The following is a 16,706-nucleotide window of genomic DNA, read 5'->3' as shown; positions in this document are numbered from 1 at the left end:
TTTTCAATCACGCGCCTTGGGGGATGCTGGGAGCTCACGGGTCAAGGCGTTTTGTTTACAATCGTTACCCAGGCGCGCAAGCGCGAATTTCTTTCTTCTCGCACTAAAAAACATCAGCGACACTTCTCGGAAATTATTTTGTCACTGACAATTTTTGCACCATTTTATATTAGCTGTTACATGGAGTATTATATATGAAAATGTGTGCAATTTCATGTAGAATACAACAAAAAAACAATCCATGGTTGTAGCTTTTTTCAGTTTTGAAATATTTTCATATAAATAATGAAAAGTGCCAAAATATCAACTTTCGGTCAAGTTTGACTCGACCGAAATGGTCGAAAAACGCAATTATAAGCTAAAACCCTTACATTCTAGTAATATTCAATCATTTACCTTCATTTTGCAACAAATTGGAAGTCTCTAGCACAATATTTCAATTCATGGTGAATTTATGAAAAAAAAAATTTTTTTCCTTACGTCCACGCGGTAACTCTTCCGAAAAAAATCATACATTTTTTCGTCCGATTGTCGTAATGTTTGCACCATTTAAAATTAGCCGTTGCATAAAGTTTTAAATGTGAAAATGTGTGCAATTTCATGTAAAATACAACTAAAAACAACCCATGGTTGTATCTTTTATCAGTTTTGAAATATTTTCATATAAATAACGATAAGTGCCAAAATTTCAATATTCGGTCAACTTTGACTCGACAGAAATGGTAAAAAAACGCAATTGTAAGCTAAAACTATTTCATTGTAGTAATATTCAATCATTTACCTATATATTGCAACAAATTGGAAGTCTCTAGCACAATATTTCGATTTATGGTGAATTTATGAAATAAACTTTTCCCTTACGTCCGCACGGTAACTCTTCCGAAAAAACCATAAATTTTTTCGTCCGATTGTCGTAATGTTTTGCACCATTTTAAATTAGCCGTTACATTAAGTTTTATATATGAAAATGTGCGTAATTTCATGTAGAATACAACTAAAAACAACCCATGGTTGTATAGCTTTTATAAGTTTTGCAATATTTTCATATAAATAACGATAAAATAGAAAAAAATTTGTCCTTCGGTCAACTTTAACTTCAGCAAACTGGTCGAAAACTGCAATTGTAATCTACAACATTTACAGTCTAGTAATATTCAATCAATTACCTTCATTTTGTAACAAACGGGAAGTCTGTAGCACAATATTTCGATTTATGATGAATTTTTGAAAACAGCTTTTTATTTTTACGTCCGCACGTTACGAATTCATGCATCATTTTGTGATAATATTTTTTCTGTGTTGATTTGATCATTTTACAATGTGTTATATACCAAAATAATCGCAATTTAGTGTACAATAAAAAAAAAATTAACTCGTTAGCTTTAAGGGGGCCGGCCGGCTAATGCTGTTTTTTAACGACAGGACTTTGACATTCATACCACTTAATAAGGTGACTTGGGACATCTCCCAACGTCATAATGATTTTTGCCTCTGACCTTCGGTTTTGTGACGCCAGGGCAATTTATCCCGAAAATAACCATTTTTCAAATTCTATCTCCTCCCTTGATATTTAATATTAAGACCTGGGATTACTACCATATATAAACCTGATGTAGACCTCCAATCAAATGGAGAGTTTTTTTCTAAAAGTAATTTTTTTTGCTAGATATGAATTTTTCAATATGGTAAAAAAATAAACCCTATAAAACACGAGAAAAAAATTTATAAAAAAAAAAGACGAAACAAAAATTGGAAAAAAGGGCTCTATTTGATTGTTCTATAATGTCTTTCTGAGTTATATACCAAATTCCAATGTTATAGCTTTAAAACTAAGTGAGGAAATAGATTTTGAAGGTCAATAAGTAGTTTTGTGATACGGGCATTCAAAGTTTTCCTTCGTATTTCTATAAAGACAATGTTAATTAATAATGATTATTATGAATGTATATTTCTTTTTTGTGTATTAATAAACCAAAACTATTTTATTTATCATAATTTAATCATAATTGATGATCCCTTTGCTCATATATCGTAGCCTGGGGCACTGCTTGAGGCAAGATGGGACACTCCTTCCTACGTAACCCCCTCTCTCCTCTTCACTAACTTGGCTTATTACAGCAAATTTTCTTCTTTATGTTAGCGCGAGATGTTTTCCTTGTATTTTCCTCTTTGGCATGATGACATTCTTGCCGAAACACAGATAAACAAACGTAAAATGCAAGAGAATGTCAGAGGTGAAACTCGAAAGTGTACTCTTTTTACAAAGACAATTTAATAAATCATGATTATTATGAATTTCATATTCCATTTTGGGTATTAAAAAACCAAAACTATGTTATTTATCATAAATGAAGATCTCTTTGCTCAAAGATCGTAGCCTTGGGCACAGTGTGACGTGTGCTGTCAGGCAAGAATGGGGCGTTACTAGGTAACCCTCCCCTCTCTCTTCACTAACTACGCGTATATTACGATATTCTGTAATAATACGTACTTGAGCGATTTTTCTTCGTCTGTATGTTAGCGAGATGTTTTCCTTGTCTTTTCCTCATTGGCATGATGAACTTCTTGCCGAAACATACATAAACACGTAAATGCAAGCAAATGTCACGAGGTGAAACTCGAACGTGTAGTCTACTTGAAGTCTGTGTTCCTACTGATTCATGGTTGAACCAGACAGATACTCGCTTCTGCGAGCCACAGAATCTCTACAGATGCGATTTCTCACAATTTCTTTGCCAATAATTGTCAAAATTTACGATATTGCATTTTCTTGTACGGATGAATGTTTTAGGCTTATTGAGTTATGTTTACTAATTACCCTGTAACTACGAAAGTAAGAGGAATTTTGACTAAATATTTCGTATACGTATTCTCAATTGCCATATGAAGCTCCATGAATTTTTTCATGACTTTGCATTTTTCGCCCTATACCACCCCATATATAGGGGTTCCGGCCGGCCCCCTTAACCGTTTTGCTCACAGCGTGATTTGTATACAATTATATATGAAATTTTTTTTCGCGCTGTCATATATCCCAATATTTATATATGATAATGATATTTTTTTTCATTTCTGATGGTTGCATACTAAACTTCAGGCAATGACAAAAAAAGGAGCAAAAAATGAACTCTTAATCTTGAAAACTAAGTGTTTTGTGGATTTTTGAAAAACATTTTTTCCGCTTCAGCGCTCACTCGCGAATGCCACCGGCATACGGAAGACGATTTTTAAAATACCGCTTCGTCGTTTAAGGGTTAATAGTTTTATTACAAAAAGTGCATTTTATGATGAAATTGATAAAAAAAACAAATTTGTGGATATTTCTCGTAGGAAAATACCACAAATAGGTGAATTTTCTGGCTCAGCTCGTGTCGGCCTATGAAAGTAATCCTTAATATCATCTTTCTAGGTAAAATTAACCTAAAATTACCAGAGAAAAAACAAAATTAAGAAAATGTCAGTAAGACTGACTCGCTCACTCTTAAAAAGAAGTGTCGGTATGATATAGGGGCGAGTGTGGAACACTACCACGAGACCAAACACCAATTAGAACTTCCCTATCAGAATCCCCCTAAGAGAGAGCCGATACCAACGGGCGATGCAGCCTCTACTACTACTACTAGAGGACGCCACGGACAGCAGCGCCCTAGCGGTCATCCTTAATTTTTAGCACCAGCGACAAGTCGCCATTTTCTTGTGCTCGTGTTTTTTCTTTGGATTATCCGCTTCGGAATCATGGAACGCTCTGCTATCGCCACGGCTAAGTTAAGTAGCTCATAAGTAACGTTTTACTGTAATTTTATCTTCCGGGTACCAGTATTTTCCCTTTTATAGGCCAAATACGGTTCCTCGGTTGTCTCGTGGCGGCCATGCCGCCTCGTAAGAATTCCCGGTCCTCCATACTGGGACTTCTTATGCTTATGGGCTTACTTTTTCACATTCATTGTTTACATCGAGTAGCTAGTTCAGCCCTCCTACCATTCTCTTAGCTGTATTTAAGGGCTAATTATTATTATTATTCTCGGCCCAGCATCCCGGCTCTTGCTCTACATCGGCTATCGCTGGCTCCGAGTGGGCTTCTGTTTCTCGGAACAGTCTGCCTCCTCCTGGGCTTCTTTCTCTTTTTACTAAAAGTGTCTCCCCCCTTTTTTCGATGTATGTTTTTATTTAGGGTGTTAGGCTAGCCTAGGTGCTTGTTCCACATGTTGGTACAGCTTGGTTCACGTGGCCCTACCACGGTTGTGTTGCTCGCGGCCTAGGCCACTTGCGGTCACGTGTACTATAGCACCTTACCCTGCCCCTCCCTCCCTCTCTGATGTAGGGAGGAGCTGGGGGACCCCTTGGTTGTCATAACAACCTCATCGCCTTCTCTCACAATCCCGGAGGTGCCGGGGGGTTCCGCCAGCAGGGGGTATAGGGCGACCACTATGAGGTACCGGGTCTCCATACGGGTAGTTGGTGAGGTGGGGAGGAGTAGGCCATCCCTCCCCCCTTTCCTCGCTCCCGCCGTGTTTCGCCGGGACCTCCATTCCCCCCTACCCATTACTCAGCCACCTCCCTTACGATACGAAAGGAGCCTTCCGTCGCAGCCGGGGCCCCTTTGGTTATAGGATATTGGCTCCGCTAGCGGGCAGGGTGGGTGCTATGATGGTCGATTGCTTGCCTACTATCCTTATATCTTTCTCCCCGCTACCGGAAGGGAGCTTACCCTTACCTACGCACTCTTCTAGTAGACGGGTGGAGAGAAGTTGTTTTTATGTTATTACTATGCTACGTTAAGGATATATACCCTATTATAAGATATTTTACAATGATTGTGTATTATTATATTCATTTTATCAAACCATCCCCGCCATTATCCGTCGTGGTTTCCATTACCACCACTCCTAGTTGGTTGATTCTTGTGCCTCCGCCACTGGCGGAGCCATAGCCTATCTTCCAACCTGGTTACCACACGTATTTTAGCGGGGCTCTGGTTTTATCTAACTTTATCGCTCCGGCACCAGCGGAGCATATGTTAGGCTGTAAGTGTTTACTCTGTACTCATGTACGTTTTCACTTACAGGCTACCAACTGCCAGGTCCTCGCTTGTAATGCGACGCTGTATGACCCCTGTGGACATGACGAGTGCAGGTCTCACGCCCCGTGTGCCACTTCGTACAACGAGTCTATCGTCTGGCACCACGAGGCCTGCGCTATATGCTACGACCTGGTCGCTCAGCTGGGGGATGGGGTAAGTTCATTATGAAATTACTTATGAATTTACTAACAACTTATAGTTCTTAAGTTTGTTAACCCTGTCCGCAATTGGTAGCTAATCCAGCCTTTCTTTCAGGCTAGCGGTGTGAGGGAAGTCGCCCTCGCCACCCTGAAAGCTGTGGGTGGGCGGCGTTTGGGAAAAAACGCCGCCAAGGGCCAGCCCTACATATTGGATAGGAAGCTGGCCATCCAGATCTTTCCTGCGGGCAAGTCGACGGGCTACGTCGACCCCTTGTCCGCCGCCCCCGTAATAGCCGCCATCCAACAAGAACTCCAGCAGTCGTTTGGGATCGTAGCCTCCCAGGAGTCAGTTCCGGACGTCGCCGCCCTGGACCTGAATCTCGAGCCGATGGCGGTAGTAAGTGAGGATTTGTTGGTTGAGGTAGGTGTGTCGGGCGCCCAAGGTCTTTCCTTGGGCGCTCCTGGATCTTCTCCTGTCCCTTCTTCTTCCGCCTCTTTCCAAGGCTTTCCGGGATCTGAGATCCCTAGCCGCACTCCCGCTCTCTCTGTACCTCCTAAGGAGAAGGGAAAGAGAGAACCGAAGACCTTGTCTAAGACGACTTCTAGGAAGTCGTCTTCGTCTTCATCGGCCAGGAAGTCATCGACTTCATACGCCGACGCGGTGAAGGCTAAGCCGAGCTCTTCCCAGTCGAAGAGCTCCAGAGGCAAGGCTTCGAAGGAGAAGGCTCGCGCTACCTCCGAGTCGCTGCCTTCTCCCGCCTCCGCTGCCCCCTCTCCGGCTATGCCGGCAGGGGTGGCAAGCACCAGCTCCCGCGTTCCCTCTCCTGTCTCACCAGGAATGATGGAGCAAGTAGGAGTGATGGTAGGTTCCCAAATTTCAGCTTGGGGAACACGTTTCGAGCAGATGTTCGCACAATTGTCGAGCACTCTGTCTCAAACTGGACAGACGGTCCAGGAACTCTCTAATAGAGTAAGAGAGAATGAGGATCGGATGGCTGGGCTATCCCAGGCTCCTCCCCCAGTATCCCCTGCTTCTAGCACGGGGATTCTCCAACTCCCGCCTTACGACTCCTTGCCAGCTTTCTCTATGGAGAATCCATGGAGAGTAGCGGCCTACGCTCCCTTTAAGGACGGGATGATTTCGATCCCGGAGTTTGGCACTCGAAGGATTGAGGACTTCGAGTTCTATCCTCCGGGTCTGTCCACAGCCTTTCATCGGGTATGCTAGGCTGACGCCAACGGCTCTTACGAGGGAGGACAAGATCTCGAAGGAGTCAGTCCTCTACAGTAGAGATCACGCCCCCCAAAAAAAAAAACGGGAATGGGTTCACTGCCTTGAGGACTGGGAGTGCACTAATACTAGACTCCAGGCCTACAAGAGCCCCTTCACTATTTTCGCGACGGAAGAGGAGGTCTCTCTTCCGTTCGCCACGAAATTGGTGGAGAAGGCTCTTCAGGCAGTCCTCAAGGATGAGCCCGTTCCACAGTTAGAGAGTCGGAGTCCACTTCTCCACTCTTCCCCGCCTTCGGAGAGTTATGGGAAAACCTGCCAGCTACTTTCACGCAGGGTAAACTCAAGCCGGACTGCGCTATGGACCAGTTCGGTGAGAAGTTACCTAGGCTGCCGGACTCCCTAATCCAGGCAGAGTTCGATGCGCGAACTAGGTTTGGCAGGTCCCTTAACTCTCTTATCGTCACGGAAATGGCTGCGCTTTCATACGCTAACGAACCGCTATTCAAGATCCTGGCGAAATCGCAATTTCAGACGGTTCTGTTAGACGCTTTTGACTTCTTCCAAGCCAGAAGAACTCGGAAGCATGTTCTTCAAGAGTGCACTATCAGGCACGAGCCTAATAGACTGCTGGCTGCGAGCATGTGGGGAGCGGATCTCTTCCCAGAGTCCGCAGTGAACGAAGTCCACCACGAAGCTGCTAGACTCACCCAGAGCCTTAGAGCTAGGTGGGGTATTTCCTCTAAGAGAAACAGGAATTCCGTTCCCACTGCTGGCAAGAAACCAAAGAAGGCTGGTAAGAGGTTCCAGCCATATAAAAAACTCCAGCATCAGCAGCAGTTTGTGCAGGCAGTCCCAGTCACCCAACAAGGACAACCTGCTACATCTAAGCAAACCAGCCTTCCTCTGGTGCCCCAGCAATCGCAACCTTCGACTTCCTATGCTATCTCGCCTGCCTTTAACCCTGCTTATGAGGCTCAAGGCTACTCTCAACCGAGGGGTAGGGCGAGAGGTTACTTTCGTCACCGTGGCGCAGGAAGGGGCACAAGGAGTAAGCAGTTCAGAGGAGGGCGTGGTGGCCAACCCGCCCATCAGCAATGAGGCTCCCCAGGTAGGAGGGAGGCTGTTCCTCTTCCGCCACAGGTGGGGGTTCAGCAGTTGGGCACAGAGCATAGTGTCCAAAGGATTAGGCTGGAGCTGGATCCAAGATCCTCCTCCAATCAAATCATTTCATCAGGTACCGTCAAAGGAATTGATAGATTACGCGGAAGAACTCCTTCAGAAAGGAGCTATTGCGAGAGTCAAACATCTAAAATTTCAAGGTCGCTTATTCAGCGTGCCAAAGAAAGGCTCAACAAAAAGAAGGGTAATCTTAGACTTGTCAAAGCTAAACTCTTTCATTCGCTGCGACAAGTTCAAGATGCTTACCCTCTCGCAAGTAAGGACCTTACTTCCGCGTGGAGCCGTCACATGCTCCATCGATCTTACAGACGCATACTATCATATCCCTATAGCCAGGCACTTCCGCCCATTCCTAGGATTCAGGCTAGGAAGTCAGACATTCTCATTCAAAGTGATGCCCTTCGGTCTGAATGTAGCCCCCAGGGTATTCACAAAGATAGCAGAAGTGGTTGTACAACAATTGAGAGCTCAGGGAATCATGGTAGCGGCATACCTCGACGATTGGTTAATCTGGGCACAGTCGAGGAATGTCTCAAAGCTACCAAAAAGGTAGTTCACTTTCTGGAACATCTGGGGTTCCAGATAAACAAAACGAAATCCAGACTTGTTCCGGAATCTCGTTTTCAGTGGCTAGGAATCCAATGGGATTTGTCCTCCCACAATCTATCAATTCCAGTAGCCAAACGGAAGGAAATAGCAAAATCTGTCAGGCAATTTCTCAAATGCAAACAAACGTCAAGAAGAAACCAGGAGAGAATCCTAGGGTCTCTTCAGTTGCTTCGGTAACAGATATCCTTCTGAAAGCAAGGCTGAAAGATATAAATCGAATTTGGCGGTCAAAAGCAAACTCCAAATATCGAGACAAGTTGTCAGTAATCCCACAGATCCTCCGCAACCAACTACGGCCTTGGTCAAAAGTAAAAGAACTTAGCCAAGAAAGTACCCCTCTTCAATATCCCCTCCCAATGTTAACCATTCACACGGATGCATCCCTGTCCGGGTGGGGGGATACTCTCAGTTCAAACAGGTTCAGGGGACTTGGTCAGTTCAATTTCGCCAGCTCCACATAAATGTGTTGGAAGCAATGGCAGTATTTCTTACTCTGAAGAGACTGCTTCCCCCGAAAAGTCTCATCTAAGGCTAGTTTTGGACAGTGCAGTGGTAGTTCATTGCATCAACAGAGGAGGGTCCAAATCCAAGCATGTGAACCATGTCATGATAGCCATCTTTGCATTAGCAAGCAAACACAAATGGCATCTTTCTGCCACTCATCTGGCAGGAGTAGAAATGTGATAGCAGACGCCCTGTCCCGGTCAGTCCCTCTGGAATCAGAAGTTGGTCTCTGGACGTCGTGTCATTCCAGTGGGTAAGCCGGAGAGTCCCCATGGTCTCCAGTGGACCTCTTCGCCTCACAAGCAAACCACAAGCTCCCTTGCTATGTGGCCCCCAACCTGGACCCTCTGGCTTATGCCACGGACGCCCTGTCGTTGGATTGGAATCAATGGAGGAGAATTTATGTTTTTCCTCCAGTGAATCTTCTCTTGAAAGTCCTAGACAAACTAAGGTCTTTCAAAGGGATAGTAGCTCTGATTGCACCGGACTGGCCCAAGAGCAACTGGTATCCGCTTCTTTTGGAATTGGTCTCCGACGATCAACGGATCCCCAATCCCAAACTATCACAATCAGTACAAATGAGGACTGTGTTCGCTTCCTCAGGAACTCTCCAGACCCTAACTTTATGGACTTCATGAAGTTTGCGGCTAATAAAGATGCTGACATTGATCCACAGAATATTCTCTTCCTAGAATCAGATAAGAGGGAGTCAACCATTAGACAATATGACTCAGCTGTTAAAAAATTAGCATCTTTCTTGAGAGAATCGAACACTACAACCATGACAGTTAATTGGCTATATCCTTTTCAGATCTTTATTTGAAAAAGGTTTAGCAGCTAGCACGATTACCACTCATAAGTCGGCTTTGAAGAAAATCTTTCAAGTAGGTTTTCAGATAGATTTGACTGAATCTTATTTCACATCTATCCCTAAAGCCTGTGCTAGACTTAGACCTTCTCAGAGGCCTACTACAGTTTCATGGTTCTTAATGATGTCCTCAAACTAGCTTCAGATACTGACAACTCATCTTGTACATTCATAATGCTCCTGAGGAAGACATTATCTTATTAAGCCTAGCCTCAGGAGCGAGAATTTCAGAACTGTCGGCTCTATCCAGGGATGCGGGTCATGTGGAATTCCTCCCATCAGGAGAAGTTCTACTTGCTCCGGATCGTAGCTTTTTAGCCAAAATGAAGATCCTCTTGCAAGGTGGGCTCCTTGGAAGGTTATCCCACTTCCACAGGATCCTTCTCTCTGCCCAGTATCAACTCTTAGAGCCTTTCTATCTCGTACTTCTTCTAGATCCTCGGGTGCTCTCTCAGAGAGGAAAAAGGTGGTACTTTGTCAGTAAAGGTATTAGACAGCAAATCCTTTACTTCATTAAACAAGCCAACCCTGAGTCATTCCCAAAAGCACATGATATCAGGGGAGTAGCCACCTCTATTAATTATTTCCAACATATGAACTTTGAGGATCTTAGAAAGTATACTGGATGGAAATCCCCCGACAGTCTTTAAACGGCATTATTTAAAGTCCTTGGAATCTTTAAAGTTTTTCAGCAGTAGCAGCGGGAAACATAGTTTCCCTGATACTGCTTAGTAGTTGTAGTATTAATCCAGGTCTCCTTTCTACCTACTTCAACCACATGCCTCAACCTATCGCCAGGCTACTCATCATCATAGCCTTAGCCGTTGTGTGTTATAGTGGTTTGTCCTTATTTTTTTGCTAGGACAACCACCCTTGTACTGATATGTACTTCAGTGGTCCTACCCTTATTTTTATGCTAGGATAGGCCACAATATGTTTGTATAAATTCTCCAATTGGATTTGTGATAAACTTCAGTCAAATGTTTTGTATATATTTGAATTAATTGTATTAATTGTATTAATGATGGAATTGAGTGTACTAACCTTATTTTTATGCTAGGGTAGGACACCTGGTATGATATAATTGTACTTATATTTTCTAATTAAGTAAATCAAACATTCCTTATTTTACATGCATATTTATGATTTTTATTACTACCATTTAAGTACTTTAAGTTTACTACATTCTGTTATTGATTACTGTAATAAGTTAGTTTAAGTACTTAATTTGTATGCTGTATTGATTTACTTATATTATATCCATCATTTTAATATGTTTTTTCATTATTTCCTTTCAATCTTGTCTGTTTCTCTGGTACTCTTTCATAGGCCGACACGAGCTGAGCCCAGAAAAGTGGGATTTTGACGAAGGCAAAAATCTATTTTCTGGGTGATTGGCTCGTGTCGCCCTATGAAACCCATCCCTTTTTATGGTTTGTTTTCCCCCCTTGCAGGACAAGATGTATTTATGTTTTATTAAGGATGACCGCTAGGGGCGCTGCTGTCCGTGGCGTCCTCTAGTAGTAGTAGTAGAGGCTGCATCGCCCGTTGGTATCGGGCTCTCTCTTAGGGGGATTCTGATAGGGAAGTTCTAATTGGTGTTTGTCTCGTGGTAGTGTTCCACACTTCGCCCCTATATCATACCGACACTTCTTTTAAGAGTGAGCGAGTCAGTCTTACTGACATTTTCTTAATTTTGTTTTTTCTCTGGTAATTTTAGGTTAATTTTACCTAGAAAGATGATATTAAGGATTACTTTCATAGGGCGACACGAGCCAATCACCCAGAAATAGATTTTTCCTTCGTCAAAATCCCTTTTCCATGAATTATGGGGAAAATGTTCCCAAGAGGAATCTGCAAATGCGTGAGTCCGCAAATCCAGAGAATGCGAATATTGGGGCCACTGTAAATGACACATGGGTACCTAATGAGTAACCCCCATGCCCCCTATACCTATACGTACCTATATACGCAAAATATGTAATGTACAAATAACAGTAAAATATATTTTAAAGATCTGTCTAAAATATAGAGTCCAAAGAGACATATTATATAGAAGATATTCCTTCAAAGATATACTACTGTCAGAATGTAACAAGCTCACTTTTTGATATTTTAAAATTCCTTAAATTTAATCATTTATACCATAAAATATAGGATTCATATAGCAATTTTTAATATATTCCTAATATTTATTTTTTATATAGTAATTTTAGATGGTCCGCGTCCCCCGCGAATACAGGGGGCCACTGTAAACCCATTCCTAGCTATGATATGTCCTATTTGTCAGGTCCAATAAATTTTACAAAATGTGGAAAATTCCACAATATTACTCCAAATAATACTACATAAAAATGTACGAGACTCTTGGACTCAAACCCGGGAACTAATTCCTGGAGTTCAAGAGCCCCCTCACCACGTCAAGGTGGCCTCACATTGAGGGGGTAAGTGATCCACTTCATTCGGATGTGGTTGTTATCAGAATGGACGTTGGCTGTTCCAGGAAATTGCTGTCAAAGTCCCCTTGGATGAAAATGGTTTTATTCGGAAGTGATTTCAACCCTTTGACATGAGCGAGGTGGGGGGGAAAGCAAGACATGCCCACTATTCACACGAACACAGTTGGGTGCTGTGTTCCAGATGTTCATGGGAGTTCCCCAGTGACCTTCATGGAAGCATCGTTGATGCCATTCGCCCAACTGAGGAGGTAGTCACTATCGGAAGGGTGATCTTGTTCGCCAGGGGACTTCTTAAAAAGTAGAGCATAGGTGCAGCCTCACAGTGCCATGGAGATGATGATGGTCTTGATTACAAGATTACAACCTCATGAATGTGGGCAGGAGGGGGATTGGCTATTACAGACATCCCATGGATGTCAGCCAGCTGTCCACGCAATTGTTGCTGGAAAATGTTCTCTGAATGTATATTCTTATGACCTAGTTTGAATTCATTTTTATTTACCGGTGTGTACACATCACTAGCCGTATGTACCTGATGCATTTTAAATATTTTTATTGTGCATATGTATTGTCTCTCACTCTAGCTATTGGGTGGAAAGAGCCAGTCACTTAATAGGGCACCAGCTGATTGGCTTGAAATAGTGTTACAAATAAGCATTTTTATTGGGGGAGGGCAGTTCCCATATATATTTCTGATTTTCAGTATTCACAGGTGGTTGTGATCCCTAACCCCCACAAATACAGGTGGTTGACTATACAGTAGGCTAAGATCTGTGATTGGTGAATTAGAACTTTTTATATTTTTGTTCAAACTTGCATGGAAGATAAAATTGATCTTTTCTTAAAACAGTCCAGTGTGATATGAGTTGGTTGGTGGTGGTTGTTGTTGTTGTTGTTGTTTTAATGTAGGTATATGAATTTTACAAACCAGTGATTTTTACTGAATCTCAAAATGGTTTGTTGGGATTAAAATTGCTCAGTATCACAATCTTGATTTAAGTGAAAAAGTAAGTCACATACCAATATTTAAAGATTTTAATTGTATAATGGATGCCCCCTTAACCTTGGGGGCTACTAATTGCCAACTTAATGATAATTAGTATGTTAATAACCAGCTTTTTTATGTTTATCACTTGCAACTAATATTATCTTGTGTTTTAGAGCGGAAATTGTCAGCCTAGAAGAACTTGCCAAGCATATGACATATATCTGTCATACTCCTGATACTTCAAAAGTAGAGATGATTAGGGACGTACTAGTCAAAATGGATTTTGATCACGATGGAGGAGTTAAGGTAGATCATGTGTTGAAAGTTCTAGAGCTTATGCTAGATGAACACACTGGGGTACCTCCAAAACTTGTTGAAGACATTATTGAAATGATGGCAAAAGAGGAACAGTTGGAAACAGCCACTTTGATTCAGCATGCCTTGAAAAGAACAATGGAGGAAAATGTGAAGATGAAAAGCCAAGATCGTGAACCCAGTCATGAGACTATAACCACACCACCTCAACAGATGTATGATAAAGTGAAGGAATCACACGAAACAAAAATAGAATCCGAGCTGGCCAATGCTACACGCGAACAACATGAAGGAATTGGCATTGGTCCAGACACCAGCGATACCGAGGACAAAAAGCAAGCAAAACGAAGTCAATGACCCTTCGATAAAATGAAGTAAAATTTAGGTTTACAAATAAAACACTGAAATGCATTTTTACCCTGGCTGTTGTTCTCATGGTATATTTTTTATAGCTTCTATGAACTATGTTCAGTATATTTATATCTTTCTTTTGAAAAGTAAATTTTAATAGTACTTTCTTTGCAGTTCAACACATATTGTAGGGAAATTCCCATAAAGGTTTAAAAATAACAAAAGGCATTTCTGAGTTTTAACAGTAACCTGATTTCCTCTCGTAGCATTTTTATTTTCGTACAAACTAGGTCAGTTAATTATAAGACACCTTATTATACCTACAGACACAGTGGCCATACATTTATTTATTTTTCTTTTCAAGAGGTCATGGACCATTCGTGCGGTTAGTAAACTTCTGCAAAATTTCTAAATCTTGTCTGTGTACTTTCACTACAAGCATACAAGTTCAGTTTTTTTTTTTTTTTTTTTTTTTTTTTTGGGGGGGGGGTAAATGGTTTTATTGATTTTCATGCAAATTGTCATTACAGTTTGTAAAGTGTTAATATGCGTATATGTTAAGACTAAATTCCAGTTAGGACAAGTACAGTATGTAAATTGTCATGCTATAGGTATTAAGTGATATATTGTTTGCAGTTGAACGAACATAATGCAATATGTACTTAAAAGAATAAGACAAAGTTGTGTTGCACCACTTTATGAAATGGTATTTTGGGTGAAATTTTTATGCTCTTGTAGATTCAGCATTTTCTATGAAATATAAATGTAAACAAGCATGCCACTCAGGTTAATTAAGTAGACAGAGTAGTTTGGCTTAAAATAGTGGTGGAAAAATTTAAGACAGAGTAGTTTGGCTTAAAATAGTGATGGAAAAATTTAGTCCATTAAACATTTACCCAAACCAGTTCTCATTCTAAACTCAAAGGGACTGTCCAAGCATGATAAATATTTAAAAACCTTTCAAGGAAAGTGCTTGAAGAATGTAATTAAAACTTTCTGCATTTCAAATTTGTATGCTAGAATTATATACTTATGCTATTATTATTCTAGGCACAGTCTAACCGCATGGATTGGATCATCCAAATTTATTAATTATGTTTTTGTAGGTATACATAGTTTTCTTGATGACTAATGGTTGTTAAAATAGTTTTAACATAAATGTTAAGATTGTTTTTGTAATTTGGGTATTGTTAGTCCTTTAGTCCTGCAATATCCAGGCTCTAGCTTCTAATTCTTAGAAGTGTTTTGTAATGGAGAAAATAGCTATAAATATTAATTTTTCTCATTCAGTCTGTGATTATTTCAGTAATGTCCCAAGCAGGTTAAGCAGTACGATTAATCCATAAAACTTTTCCACTGCAAGGCCTTTACATGTAGGATAAACTTACGTCGTGTTTGGCTGCATATAGGGAACAAGCTACTTGGGCTGTTACTGTAATCACTTATGGGTAGCATTTCTCCTCTGCATATATTTTTGAATGTAATATTTGTACAGTATATATAAAGTAAAATTGTATTTATTATACCAGCTGTAAATGTGCTGTGATATTTACGATGTAGATTGTTATCTTCTGTTATTTTAAATTTGAGTTTTACTACAGATTATATATATTTATCTACATATATATGTGTATATGTAATGTGTACAGTAAAGTGTACCTATATATATATATATCTATATACATATATATGAATATAAACATATATTGTATTACTATGTACAGTGTTGTCATCTTTCTACAAATCTTTGAGCTTAAAATTAACTTTTGAGAAAGATTAGTAGGTTAATTTTTTTTTTTTCGAGTAAATAAATTATAAGGCATCACTTTTTCACTAACGTAAAATGTCATATTAACATCTTATGAAAACTTGATCAAATTACATAGCTAACAGCATACCAATAGTACATTACTTTTTTGTTGGGGATTGATACCAGATACAAAATTTGAAATATTGGTTATCAATCTTGGGCTCAAATTTGAGGTTCCCTTGCCTCTCTTCAGTGTCTTTACCTATTTCACCTTGTAAACATTAGTATCTAGACTTTGGTTTGAATCTGCAAGTATAAAAGTTTATAAGTACAGTGAAAGGTCGAAGTATGCATACTAAACAATAGTTACCCATTATTCAAAATTTGCTGAAGTCTGTTACTGCTGTTTGTTACTGAAGAGAGAGTTGTAGGTCAAAAATTACTGTTGCCTTTATGTGCCACTATAATTTCTAAAGATAATTGCTCTTGCAATTAATCATCCTTTTGGAAAGAAAATTTATCAAGACTAGAGCATACAAATAATTATACTATATTTGCACATTAAAAAAAAGTTGATCATTTTTTTATCCAAATGTTTAATGTTTTCAAAGGCCTTGAGTGTAAATTGATAATAAATTATTCATATTTTGCTACCCTTGTACTTTTAGTTGAATACCTCAGGTTTTTTGGTAATCATCTTTCTCAGCGATTTCTCAAAAGTACTTTAAATTTGTTATTTTAACAAAAAAAAAATTTTTTTAATCAATACAGAAAATAAATTAATTGGATGTAATACGGGTTTCATTGCCTATTTGCGTACATTATACTTAGGTGGTTTGATTGACTGATCAATTAATTGACACAATATTAAAGGTAACTGTGCCAAAAAAGACCTAAATTAATTTAGCCTTAAATATACATCCCCATAACTTAACATATATACAGATTACACTTTTCAAAGGTCGTGAGCCAACGTTTATGCAAACCAGACTTGAATTGCACGAGTAAACATAACCTTAAAGTATCTTTATTCAAATTTGTAACTTTGTCCCACTGGTATACAACCAATGCCTTTCATAAATGGAATATCTTTCAGTGCAAGCTGGAATTGCCACTGAACCTTTGTAACAGGGTTATTTGATTCACTGGCAAAAATGGAAGATGGGAGTGGTAACCCTTCACTTGCTTCACTCTTGCCACTTAGGTTTTTCTTTAGTGGCCATAACAAG

General features: G+C 40.3%; 1 protein-coding gene across 2 annotated transcripts in view; it reads left to right on the top strand.

The window, feature by feature from the left end:
- The window catches only part of LOC135219752 (mitochondrial proton/calcium exchanger protein-like), a 164,095-nt gene extending 147,965 nt beyond the window's left edge, over positions 1–16,130 (top strand). For both annotated transcript variants that reach the window (XM_064256797.1, XM_064256796.1), the window contains one exon: positions 13,235–16,130. In XM_064256797.1, the coding sequence (XP_064112867.1) occupies positions 13,235–13,733 (499 nt within the window). In that variant the 3' untranslated portion in view covers positions 13,734–16,130. The remainder of the gene's footprint in view (positions 1–13,234) is intronic.
- Positions 16,131–16,706: the final 576 nt, after the last annotated feature.

This window comes from Macrobrachium nipponense, chromosome 1 (assembly GCF_015104395.2).
Source record: "Macrobrachium nipponense isolate FS-2020 chromosome 1, ASM1510439v2, whole genome shotgun sequence".
NCBI classification, from domain to species: domain Eukaryota; kingdom Metazoa; phylum Arthropoda; class Malacostraca; order Decapoda; family Palaemonidae; genus Macrobrachium; species Macrobrachium nipponense.
Note: the sequence above shows the minus strand (reverse complement) of the source record. Positions and strands in the feature narration are given on the sequence as shown.